Consider the following 13,338-nt stretch of genomic DNA (forward strand, 5'->3'; position numbering starts at 1 on the left):
CGGAAAATTTTCGAAATATTTTTTGGTAAATTTTCACTAAAAATTTTTCGAAAATTTTACGATAATTTTCACCGAAAGTTTTACCCAAAAATTTTTCGGAAATTTTTACCAAAAATTTTACCCAAAAATTTTTCAGAAATTTTCACCAAAAATTTTTTGAAAATTTAACCCAAAAATTGCTATACTTTGTGATTTGGGCACCGCTGGCTTTCCATACTTTGGGATTTGGGCACCGCTGGGCTTCCATACTTTGTGATTTTGGCATCGTTGGCCTTTCATACTTTGTGATTTTACACATAAATTTTTCGAAAATTTTCACCGAAAATTATCCCCAAAAATTTTCAAAAAATTTTCACCGAAAATTTTCCTCAAAAATTTTTCGAAAATTTTCACGGAAAATTTTCCTCAAAAATTTTTCGAAAATTTTCATCGAAAATTTTCCCCAAAAATTTTTCGAAAATTTTCACCAAAAATTTTTTGAAAATTTAACCCAAAAATTGCTATACTTTGTGATTTGGGCACCGCTGGCTTTCCATACTTTGGGATTTGGGCACCGCTGGCCTTCCATACTTTGTGATTTTGGCATCGTTGGCCTTTCATACTTTGTGATTTTACACATAAATTTTTCGAAAATTTTCACCGAAAATTATCCCCAAAAATTTTCAAAAAATTTTCACCGAAAATTTTCACGGAAAATTTTCCTCAAAAATTTTTCGAAAATTTTCATCGAAAATTTTCCCCAAAAATTTTTCGAAAATTTTCACGGAAAATTTTACCAAAAATTTTACGAAAATTTTACCCAAAATTTTTGTATAGAATTTTCGAAAGATTTATTGGTAAAATTTTCGATGAAATTTTCATAAAATTTTTGGTGAAAATTTCCGAAAAATTTTTGGGTAAAATTTTTGGTGAAAATTATCGTAAAATTTTTGGTAAAATTTACGGTGAGCATTTTCGAAAAATTTTTAGAAAAATTTTTGAGGAAAATTTTCGGTGAAAATTCTTTGAAAATTTTCGAAAAATTTTTGTGTAAAATCACAAAGTATGAAAGGCCAACGATGCCAAAATCACAAAGTATGGAAGACCAGCGGTGCCCAATCCCAAAGTGTGGAAAGCCAGCGGTGCCCAAATCACAAAGTATAGCAATTTTGGGGTTAAATTTTCGGAAAATTTTTGGTGAAAATTTTCGAAAAATTTTTGGAGTAAATTTTTGGTGAAAATTTTCGGAAAATTTTTGGGCAAAATCTTCGGTGAAAATTTTCGAAAAATTTTTTGGTTAAATTTTCGGTGAAAATTTTGGAAAAATTTTTTGGTTAAATTATAGGTGAAATTTTTCGAAAAATTTTTGGTGAAAATTCCCGAAAAATTTTTGGGTAAAATTTTCGGTGAAAATTTTCGAAAAATTTTTGGGGAAAATTTTGGTGAAAATTTTCGGAAAATTTTTCTATAAAATTTTCAGTGAAAATTTTCGAAATATTTTTTGGTAAAATTTTCGATGAAAATTTTCAAAAAATTTTTGGTGAAAATTTCCGAAAAATTTTTGGGTAAAATTTTCGGTGAAAATTATCGTAAAATTTTTGGTAAAAATTTCGGTGAAAATTTTCGAAAAATTTTTGAGGAAAATTTTTGGGACAATTTTCTGTGAAAATTTTCGAAAAATCACAAATCACACAGTATTTTCACCGAAAATTTTACCCAAAAATTTTTCGGGAATTTTCACCAAAAATTTTTCGAAAAATTTCACCGAAAATTTAACCAAAAAATTTTTCCAAAATTTTCACCGAAAATTTAACCAAAAAATTTTTCGAAAATTTTCACCGAAGATTTAACCCAAAAATTTTTCCAAAATTTCACTGAAAATTTTACCCAAAAATTTTTCGAAAATTTTCACCGAAGATTTTGCCCAAAAATTTTCCGAAAATTTTCACCAAAAATTTACTCCAAAAATTTTTCGAAAATTTTCACCAAAAATTTTCCGAAAATTTAACCCCAAAATTGCTATACTTTGTGATTTGGGCACCGCTGGCTTTCCACACTTTGGGATTGGGAACCGCTGGTCTTCCATACTTTGTGATTTTGGCATCGTTGGCCTTTCATACTTTGTGATTTTACACAAAAATTTTTCGAAAATTTTCATCGAAAACTTTATACAAAAATTCATCACAAAGTATGGAAGGCCAGCGGTGCCCAATCCTAAAGTATGGAAAGCCAGCGGTGCCCAAATCACAAAGTATAACAATTTTTGGGGTAAATTACCAAAAAATTTTTCGAACATATTCACTGAAAATTTTACTCAAAAATTTTTCGAAAATTTTCACCAAAAATTTTCCGAAAACTTAACCCAAAAATTGCTATACTTTGTGATTTGGGTACCGCTGGCTTTCCATACTTTGGGATTTGGGCACCGCTGGGCTTCCATACTTTGTGATTTTGGCATCGTTGGCCTTTCGTACTTTGTGATTTTACACAAAAATTTTTCGAAAATTTTCACCGAAAATTATCCCCAAAAATTTTCAAAAAATTTTCACTGAAAATTTTCCTCAAAAATTTTTCGAAAATGTTAACCGAAAATTTTCCTCAAAAAGTTTTCGAAAATTTTCACCAAAAATTTTACGAAAATTTTCATCGAAAATTTTACCCAAAAAATCTTTCGAAAATTTTCATCGAAAACTTTATACAAAAATTTTCCGAAAATTTTCACCAAAAATTTTACCCAAAAATTTTCACCGAAAATTTTTACCAAAAATTTATCCCAAAAATTTTTCGAAAATTTTCACCAAAAATTTTCCGAAAATTTAACCTAAAAATTGCTATACTTTGTGATTTGGGCACCGCTGGCTTTCCATACTTTGGGATTTGGGCACCGCTGGCCTTCCATACTTTGTGATTTTGGCATCGTTGGCCTTTCATACTTTGTGATTTTACACAAAAATTTTTCGAAAATTTTCACCGAAAATTATCCCCAAAAATTTTCAAAAAATTTTCACCGAAAATTTTCCTCAAAAATTTTTCGAAAATTTTCACCGAAAATTTTCCTCAAATTTTTCGAAATTTTTCACCGAAAATTATCCCCAAAAATTTTCAAAAAATTTTCACTGAAAACTTTCCTCAAAAACTTTTCGAAAATTTTAACCGAAAATTTTCCTCAAAAATTTTTCGAAAATTTTCACCGAAAATTTTCCCCAAAAATTTTTCGAAAATTTTCACCAAAAATTTTATGAAAATTTTCATCGAAAATTTTACCCAAAGATTTTTCGGAAATATTCACCAAAAATTTTTTGAAAATTTTACTAAAAAATCTTTCGAAAATTTTCACCGAAAATTTTCACCAAAAATTTACCCCAAAAATTTTCCGAAAATTTTCACCAAAAATTGCTATACTTTGTGATTTGGGCACCGCTGGCCTTCCATACTTTTTGATTTTTGCATCGTCGGCCTTTCATACTTTGTGATTTTACACAAAAATTTTTCGAAAATTTTCACCGAAAATTATCCCCAAAAATTTTCAAAAGATTTTCAAAAAATTTTCAACGAAATTTTTCTCAAAAATATTTCGAAAATTTTCACCGAAAATTTTCCTCAAAAATTTTTCGAAATTTTTCACCGAAAATTTTCCCCGAAAATTTTTCGAAAATTTTCGCCGAAAATTTTACCAAAAATTTTACGAAAATTTTCATCGAAAATTTTACCCAAAAATTTTTCGGAAATTTTCACCAAAAATTTTTTTAAAATTTTACCAAAAAATCTCTCGAAAACTTTATACGAAAATTTTCCGAAAATTTTCACCAAAAATTTTACCCAAAAATTTTTCGAAAATTTTCACCAAAAATTTATCCCAAAAATTTTTCGAAAATTTTCACCAAAAATTTTCCAAAAATTTGCGATTTGGGCACCGCTGGCTTTACATACTTTGGGATTTGGGCACCGCTGGCCTTCCATACTTTGTGATTTTGGCATCGTTGGCCTGTCATACTTTGTGATTTTGCACAAAAATTTTTCGAAAATCTTAACCGAAAATTATCCCCAAAAATTTTCAAAAATTTTTCATCGAAAATTTTACCCAAAAATTTTTCGGAAATTTTCACCAAAAATTTACCCCAAAAATTTTCCATACTTCCATACTTTGTGATTTTGCACTGCTGGCCTTCCATACTTTGTGATTTTGGCACCGCTGGCCTTCCATACTTTGTGATTTTACACAAAAATGTTTTCCACAAGGCCAGCAATTTCAGGGGAAGGGGTAAGTCAGTTATATCAACCCCAGTCTTTGACTGGTACTTGTTTTATCAACCCCACAAGGATGAAAGGCAAAGTCTGCCTCAGCAGTATTTGATCTCAATGTAAAATTGGAAGAAAACCAGGTGATTTCTCCCATACAGTAACACACCTGCCAGTTCACCACTTTAAAAAAATAATTATAATAACAAAAATAACATAATAAAATAATAAAATCAAATTATAATAGTAATATAATTAAATTGTGATAATAAAATCGAAGAATAAAAAATTCTAAAAATAAAATAATGATCGTTTCAAATTTTGGCACAAGGCCAGCAATTTGGAGGTGTCAATTCTGTTGACCCCCATCCCCAACAGTTAACTGGTACTTATTTTATTGATCTCAAAGTTCACTTGAGCAGGATTTGAACTCAGAATGTAAAGAGTTGCAAGAAATGTAGCTGAGTATTAACAATTCTGACAGCTCCCCATCTTAACGACAGTAATAACGATAATGGTTTCAAATTTTGCCACTTTGGGGAGGGGGTGAGTCGACTACACCGACCCCAAGTGTTTGTTATAATCATTATTATTATGATCATTTCATAATGATAATAATAATAATAATCTTTTCTGCTGAAGGTACAAGGCCTGAAATTTGATGGGGAAAGGGCTAGTTGCACTGGTGCTTATTCTATTGACCCCTAAAGGATGAAAGGTAAAGTCGACCTTGGCAGAATTTGAACTCAGAATGTAGAGGTAGACAAAATACCACTAAATATTTCACTCAGTGTGCTAACAGTTCTGCCAGCTCGCCACCTTAATAATAATAATAATAATAATAATAATAATAATAATAATCCTTTCTACTGGAAGCACAAGGCCTCAAATTTGGGGGAAGGGATTAAGTCGATTACATTGACCCCAGTGCATAACTGGTACTTATTTAAACGACCCCAAAAGGAGGAAAAGAAAAGTAGACCTCAGCAGAATTTGAACTCAGAACGTAGTGTGAGACAAAATACCACTAAGCATTTCACCCAGCATGCCTAACACCTTGAAAATGATAATAATAATAATAGTAATAATAATGGTTTCAGATTTTGGCACAAGGCCAGCAATTTCGTGGGGTGGGGGCTAGTCAAATAATAATAATCATAATAATAATAATAATAATAATAATAATAATAATAATAATGATAATAATGATAATAATAATAATAATAATAATGATATTAATAATAATAATAATAATGATAATAATGATAATAATAATAATAATAATAATAATGATAATAATGATAATAATAATAATAATAATAATAATAATAATAATAATAGTCAAGACAAAGAGCGTGATTCAATTGTAAGTATTTTATCGAACGATATTTCAACAGTATGTCTGTCTTTGTTACGTTCAAAATAAGAAGTGATAAAAATTCAGAAATTCAAACGTAAAGTATGAATGAGAGCAAGTAGCGTCCACACGTTGATGGAATGACATCATCAGTTTTTTAAGTCTTTAACAGGCGAAAAGAAAGAAAGAAAAAAACAGAAAAAAGAAGACGACAGAAAAAAAGGAAAGAAAAAGAGAGAAAGAAGAATATTTAATCAAACAGTTTTGTATAAATTTGATGATATTCTCCTGTCATCTTATTCATCCCTCCAGGGCGTGATGTTAATAACCCGCAAACATATTTCTCCTCATACACTCTGAGAAGTGAAAGCGAAAGTAGATTCAGAATATTTTCTGCTAATATGCACTTTCAAGTCTTCTTCAAAATTGCAGCCGCTTGAAACAAAATGTTCGGCAAGTTCTGTCAAGCTACTGTTATTGTGCCTGATGTCGAATCTGTGCCCATTAAACCTTTTGTTTAATTGTTCTGCAATTTTAGGAGAGGAATAAGCTGATTGCATCAACCCTAGTGTTCAACTGGTACTTGTTTTATCAACTCCAAAACAATGGAGGGCAGAGTCAACCTCAGCACTAAGTGAACTCGGAACATAAAGACAGACAAAATGCCATAAAGCCCAGTTTACCACCTTCAAGAATGAGACCAATATTCTTTCTACTAAAGGCACAAGGCCTGAAATTTGTGGGGAAGGGATGAGTCAATTACATCAACCCCAGTGATTCACAGGTGCTTAATTTATCGACCCCAAAAGGATGAAAGGCAAAGTTGACCTCAGCAGAATTTAAACTCAGAAAGTAGCAGCAGACGAATTACCTATTTCTATATTACCCACAAGGGGCTAAACATAGAGGGGACAAACAAGGACAGACAAAGGGATTAAGTCGATTACATTGATCCCAGTGCACAACTGGTGCTTAATTTATCAACCCCAAAAGGATGAAAGGCAAAGTTGACCTCAGCAGAATTTGAACTCACAACATAACGGCAGACAAAATACCACTAAGCATTTCGTCCAGCGCGCTAACATTTCTGCCAGCTCGCCACCTTATCAGCAGACGAAATACCGCTAAGCATTTCACCCGGCATGCTAATGATTCTGCCAGTTTGCTGTCTTAGAATGAGACCAATATTGATGGCTCTCTAATGCTGTTTCTGTCACTCCACTGACTTCAACATTTATAGAATTATTTGAAACCAAAACACCGACCTATCTGACCATCAAAAACTTTTGGCTGTTAAGAGAAGTTTAGTGAGTCGAAGAAATGCTTCCATGTTCTTTATGTTATTCCATTATCAGACGGACAGGTTCAAAGTAAACCAGCATAATAACTGTCTGTTTACAGGTCAGGAGATTTCTCTCTTGTTTCCAGTTCAAAACTCAAAACAGAAATCAATAGAAATCGACATATTTATAGTAAATCTATTCATGTTTTCCAAATTTCTCTTTCATCTGAAGACATAATGATAATGTGCCAGCTTGGTTTGGGTAATCACTGCATCTTTCACTTAAGACCTTATTATTTTAATGGAAAAAAAAAAAAGAAAATCTTGTTTCTAAACCACATGGTGTCACTACCATTTAAGAGAGAGGCAGGTTGAATGAAAACCAAGAGAAATTATTGCCAAAAATGTGACAAATATGAAGAAATGGTTGTTGGCAACAGAATGGTACTGCTGATATTAATAAGGAGAATGTCTTTTTATGAGATATTTGGCTGTCTTTTGAAAATGGGTGGAATATAGATTGCTTGAGTTTGGTGATTCAGCTAAACTTCATTCTTAGCAATAATATTTACTAATTCCTACAATCTTTAGAATAATAAGACAAGATCCATGGCTAATTGGAATTTGAAACAAGATTAGCTTCTTTCAGGATATCTGGTCGTTTCATAATATATTCAACTCCAAGAGAAGTTTGAAATGGTATCATGATAATTCTTGACAAGGTTCGACAGAATGGTCTCACCCACTGTTTTTACCAGATATGGAAGCTTTAGAATTCTAAGAAATTGGAAGCTGTAACACTTATAATCTTCCCAATGCTAAGAACATTAATTTATTGCTATAGCAACAGCGTCTCTGTCTGTCTGTCTGTCTGTCTGCATCACTGTTCCAAAAGCAAGGAACGGTTAAAAGTTTTACATGGCATCAAAAGTGAACAGGAGTAAAAGATGTGAGGAGAAGAAATGTCGACACTCTTTTATCACTGATTCATATTGTTAACTATCTCTCCTTTCTATTAACCTCTTCTCCCAAACAACTTCTTGAAATTATTCCTACATACCTAGTATTCTACCCCTCAACACAAAGAACCTCTCTACCACCACCTATCATTTAGTGTCCCCCGTAAGTCTTTATGCCACAGATCCTCCCACAAAGAAATAAAAGAAACAACGTATTACTGTCAGACTTGAAACCCTATCACCGAGTTTAAATAAACGTTTCTCTCTTTACTCCTTCACCCACTCTTACAACAGTCATTTCTGCTTTATCCTTTATCTCTTCTCTCTCTCTCTCTCCAATTTTCCCTGACACCCCTCATCCTTGCCCAACATTTCTTCCTCCTTTTATTTCTCTCTCACTACTATTTCTCCGAACATAACGCTTTCATCTTGTTTTGAGTTCCCAATCAGTTTCTGCTATTTGCTTTGATGAAGAAAAGGTAAAACTCTTGAGTCTTTCCTTTTCTCTCTTGTCTTTTATTTCAAACCTGAAGGAGGAACTCTACCCAAAATGTCAGAAACGCCACCTCCCAAAGTGAAGTTACGTTATTCTTCCTTCCTTCTTCCCTCCTACATACATACACCCCACCACACACACACACACACACTCAGATGCTATTTAGAAGCGGGTGAAAATTATAAAGTAATAAATTGTATATTTTGGTTTTTTTATTGTTTCGCACCTACTGTGTTATATTTTTATTTGTTTATTCTTGTTGTTGTTTTTATCATTCTTGCCCCTTCCCCCTCCACCCATAAATCATCCACCATAATTGCAAATCTCTCTTAATTAGCGAATATTCTCAGATAGAAAGCAATTTTGTCTGAACTCCAGAATAAGTCAATCTTCATCATACAACAAAGCATCAGATTAATAATTTCAAGATATTAACTCTCTTTAGTTACGACAATCCAGTTCTTTCACATAGAAACAAACAAAAACTGTTGTTATTATTTTGATGTTACCATAATACTTCCTACAACACTTTTTAACACATTAACATACACACACACCTACTCACTTAGAAACCCATACCCAACAAGAGATACACACACATGCATCCATCCACAGAAACACCCACACACACCCATATCTATCCAAACATACCCTGTCACACATACACCATCCATCCACACACACACACACACACACCACACACATACACACACACACATACACACACACACACATATACCATCTTCCATTCCCGATAATAACAAAGACAGGACTGAAGAGACCAATATTATCAAAATTATTGGCAATAAAGTAGCAGACTTTATTGAATAAAGATTCTGACAAATAACATTAGAAGAGACCAAAGTGTTTGGAAGAGATAATCTAGAAGATTCAATAACTACTTTGATGCTGCTGCTGCTGATGCCATTCAGTACAACACAGCGCCACCTTCTTTGACAGTTTTGTTCAAATATGAAACTGCAATGCTACCGTATATGTTTGAAGCAGCCCAAAGCCATTCACAAAGGCTGGTGTTCAGCACCAGGCCCACAGGATTAAATGACCATCAGGGATAAATAAACCTCAAAATATCCCTGAATAGGGTACCATTCCATCTTATACAACATTACTCTTTTACTCTTTTACTTGTTTCAGTCATTTGACTGCGGCGGCCATGCAGGAGCACCGCCTTTAGTCGAGCAATTCGACCCCGGGACTTATTCTTTGTAAGCCCAGTACTTATTCAATCGGTCTCTTTTGCTGAACCGCTAAGTGACGGGGACGTAAACACACCAGCATCGGTTGTCAAGCAATGCAAGGGGGACAAACACAAACACACACACATACACATATATATATATATATATATATATATATACGCAGGTGGCACGTAAAAAGCACCCACTACACTCACGGAGTGGTTGGCGTTAGGAAGGGCATCCAGCTGTAGAAACATTGCCAGATTAGACTGGAGCCTGGTGCAGCCTTCTGGCTTCCCAGAACCCTGGTCGAACCGTCCAACCCATGCTAGCATGGAGAACGGACGTTAAACGATGATGATGATGATGATGATATATACGACAGGCTTCTTTCAGTTTCCGTCTACCAAATCCACTCACAAGGCTTTGTTCGGCCCGAGGCTATAGCAGAAGACACTTGCCCAAGATGCCACGCAGTGGGACTGAACCCGGAACCATGTGGTTGATTAGCAAGATACTTACCACACAACCACTCCTGTGATATATAAAATATTAGAAAAAAACCACCTTTCATCAATTCAAAATGAATAATTAAATTACACCATCTCGAAAATTATATATAATAGAAAAGTTAAAATTAAAATAACAAAAAGTAAAGATTAAGTAAATTACAAAAATAATATATTTCTATTATATGTAATTTTCTAGATGGTGTAAATTAATTATTCATTTTGAATTGATAAAAGGTGGGTTTTTTTCTAATATTTTATATATATATATATTATATTGTGTGGAATTTGATTTAGTATTTCTAAATTGAATTCTTTTTCCTTGTAAGTTCGGATTTTATTCCCTCAAATAATAATATATATATATGTATATATATATATATATATATATATATATATATATACATATATATATATATTCATCATCAATCATTCTAATGTCTACTTTTCCATGCTCGCATGGGGCAGACAAGACTTTGTTGAAGCAAAATTTACTACAGCTGGATGCCTTCCCTGTTGCCAACCCTCACTTGTTTCCATCCAAGGTAATAATTTGCCCAGCCTGTCAGGAAACAAAAGCCTGGGCATCTCTTCTCCCGAGAAAAGAAAAACAAACAACACCATTGATATGAACAATGATGCTCAGCTTACAACCGATGCAAACATGTCAAGACATCGGGGTACACACACACACACAAAATGAACTTTTTCCAGTTTTTTTTTCTCCCAAATTTCACTCAAGATAATTAGCTTGATTCTAAAATCAGAGGAGAACAGGAGTGGAAGTGAACCTCCATCCACATGGTTCAGAAGCAAACATCTTAACCATACACCCATTTCTGCACACACACACACATCTTTGAAAGTCTAGCTGTGGGTGAAATAAATACATAAATGTGTTCCTTCTATGCTTTTGATGTGCAGGAAAATAATAGTAGTCAATCCCAGTTTGTTGGCCACTCCTCTGAGAAAACAAACCATGTTTTCTTTGCCAATTAATACAATAAAATATTCTGTTGATATCAGGCAGTTGTAAAATAGGTTGTCACTGTTGCTGGAAACTTAATTTGCCTCTTTCTACTTTTTACATTATTAATCAAACAATATATATTTTATGTACAACACAGAATGAATTGGAAGAACTGAAAATACATTTAAATATTACAAAGCCTCGCTGTGAGTTAAATAATAATGTAACTACATTCCATTTATGTATTTTATTGATGCTGTGTTGTGTATAGAATAGGTATTGTTTGGTTAATGATGTGCCATTCAAGACATAGATATGTAAATTAAGCTAACCACTACAGTGCTAGCCTAATTTATGACTACTCTGGTTGAAGGCTGGAGGGTATATCAGCCGAAACGTTGTTAGCAACAAACAGGATGAGGACAAATATCTGTCAATTGTAAATAATGTAAATAATGTACATAATTCCTCATCTCTTAAATATAGAACTGAACACAAAATCTATTTCATTCATTTTCTTTCTTCACTTTTGATAATACTCAGTAGTACCTGATGCCACACACATATATTGATATATATGTGTGTGAGAGAATGTGTATATTCACATTTCATTCTAGTCTTTTATAAATATTTGTCACACACAAGACATTCAAGGCACTTGATTTTCAAAATACTGAACAATCATCCATCATACATCACCCTCATCATCATCATCGGTGTTTAACGTCCACTTTCCATGCTAGCATGGGTTGGACGGTTTGACTGTGGGCTGGCGAACCAGATGGCTGCACCAGACTCCAGTCTTGATCTGGCAGAGTTTCTACAGCTGGATGCCCTTCCTAACACCAACCACTCTGAGAGTGTAGTGGGTGCTTTTTACGTGCCACTGGCACAGGGGCCAGTCAGGTGGTACTGGCAACGACCTCGCTCAAATTTTTTTTTTACACATTCCAACAGCACAGGTGCCAGTAAGGTGATGCTGGTAACGATCCCGCTCGAATGGTACCTCCTTCATGCCACCGGCACGGAAGCCAGTTAGCCGCTCTGGCAATGATCACCCTCTTAGCACTCCACCACCCCATTCTTGTTTTTTACTGATCAATCACACACCTGTTTGGTAGCCATACTGCTTTGCTTTTTAACCAGGTAAATTGCTGATGTATCCAACACTTATAATCAGGAGTACAGTCCGTCTACATCTACGTGAAACTTAAGTGGCCCTGCTGTATTTTATGCACTATATAAAGACATATATATATACATATATAAATATATATGTAAGCACAATGTATAGAGTAGCAGAGAGGAAAACATTATGCTTACCTTTTTGGGTTTTACATTTTCAACTGCTGATTTAACAGAGTTCCATGTTTTCTGCAAAGGTTTGCTGCTGGCTTGTGGCAGAGAGATTTGTGAACCTTGTTCTCTATGATGTCTTGGACAGGGCTGTAAATAATAGATTAATTAATTAATATTAATATTAAAAGTAGCAAAAAAATAACAACAGTAACAACGAATGTTCAACGTTTTGAACCTGTTTTCTGGGTTTTTTTTTCAAGATATCAGGTGCTAATTTCTTTAACATTCACCTCTACCATCTTGAAATATACCTGGGAACATCATCAAGACCATTTTCTGAGGTCACTGAGTGATTTGAGCTCTTTCAGTAGTCAGGTACTTTCACTCAGAACACCAAGCTGGGGTTGTTCAAGTCCTGACTTGCATCCAGGTGGCACAACTCAACACATACACACACACACTATCGATATTACAAACAAAATTAGGAAACCATCATTTACTCCAACAAAGGCTCTAACCATAATTAAACATGTTGTAAATAATATAAGTAGTCATATATCCAGTTTGTTTTCAAAAATTCAAAAATATATTTAATAAAGCTACTCTTCATTATAATAAAGTATTAAGAAGGAGTGGTTTATGTGATAGAATTAAGTACGTAGAACCCCAGCTATTAGACCTTACAAGCCAAGATGCAAGAATGCCACATGGTTCAAAAACCCTATATTTTAACCCTTTACCATTCAGATTATTCTATCAAATTTAACATGTATTTATCCACAAGGTTTCAAATTTATCTAGTATTATCTTGTAGATTTTGAGATTTCAATTGTGTGACTGTATATTTTTCAGACTAACATTGTAGGGTAGACGTGAGAGGTCAGGTATGGCCAGTTTGGACATAAAGCAGGAAGAATGCTTTCACTATATATGGTCAGTTTAAATGCTAAAGAGTTAAACCATGCCAGATGTCGCTTATCCCTAAAAAGAAAGTATTTCCCCCCTCTTGTACAGTAAATTTTTTTGATAAAAACATGATTACAGCTAGC

At 33.6% G+C, this 13,338-nt stretch overlaps 1 protein-coding gene across 1 annotated transcript in view; it reads right to left on the reverse strand.

Moving 5' to 3' along the window:
• LOC115223118 (phosphatidylinositide phosphatase SAC2-like) overlaps positions 1–13,338 on the reverse strand; it is a 612,947-nt gene that overhangs the window by 545,274 nt on the left and 54,335 nt on the right. Inside the window, 1 exon segment of the mRNA XM_036512108.1 lies at positions 12,314–12,436. Within this exon segment, the coding sequence (XP_036368001.1) occupies positions 12,314–12,436 (123 nt within the window).

The sequence above is a fragment of the Octopus sinensis genome, linkage group LG22 (genome assembly GCF_006345805.1).
Source record: "Octopus sinensis linkage group LG22, ASM634580v1, whole genome shotgun sequence".
Lineage (NCBI taxonomy): Eukaryota > Metazoa > Mollusca > Cephalopoda > Octopoda > Octopodidae > Octopus > Octopus sinensis.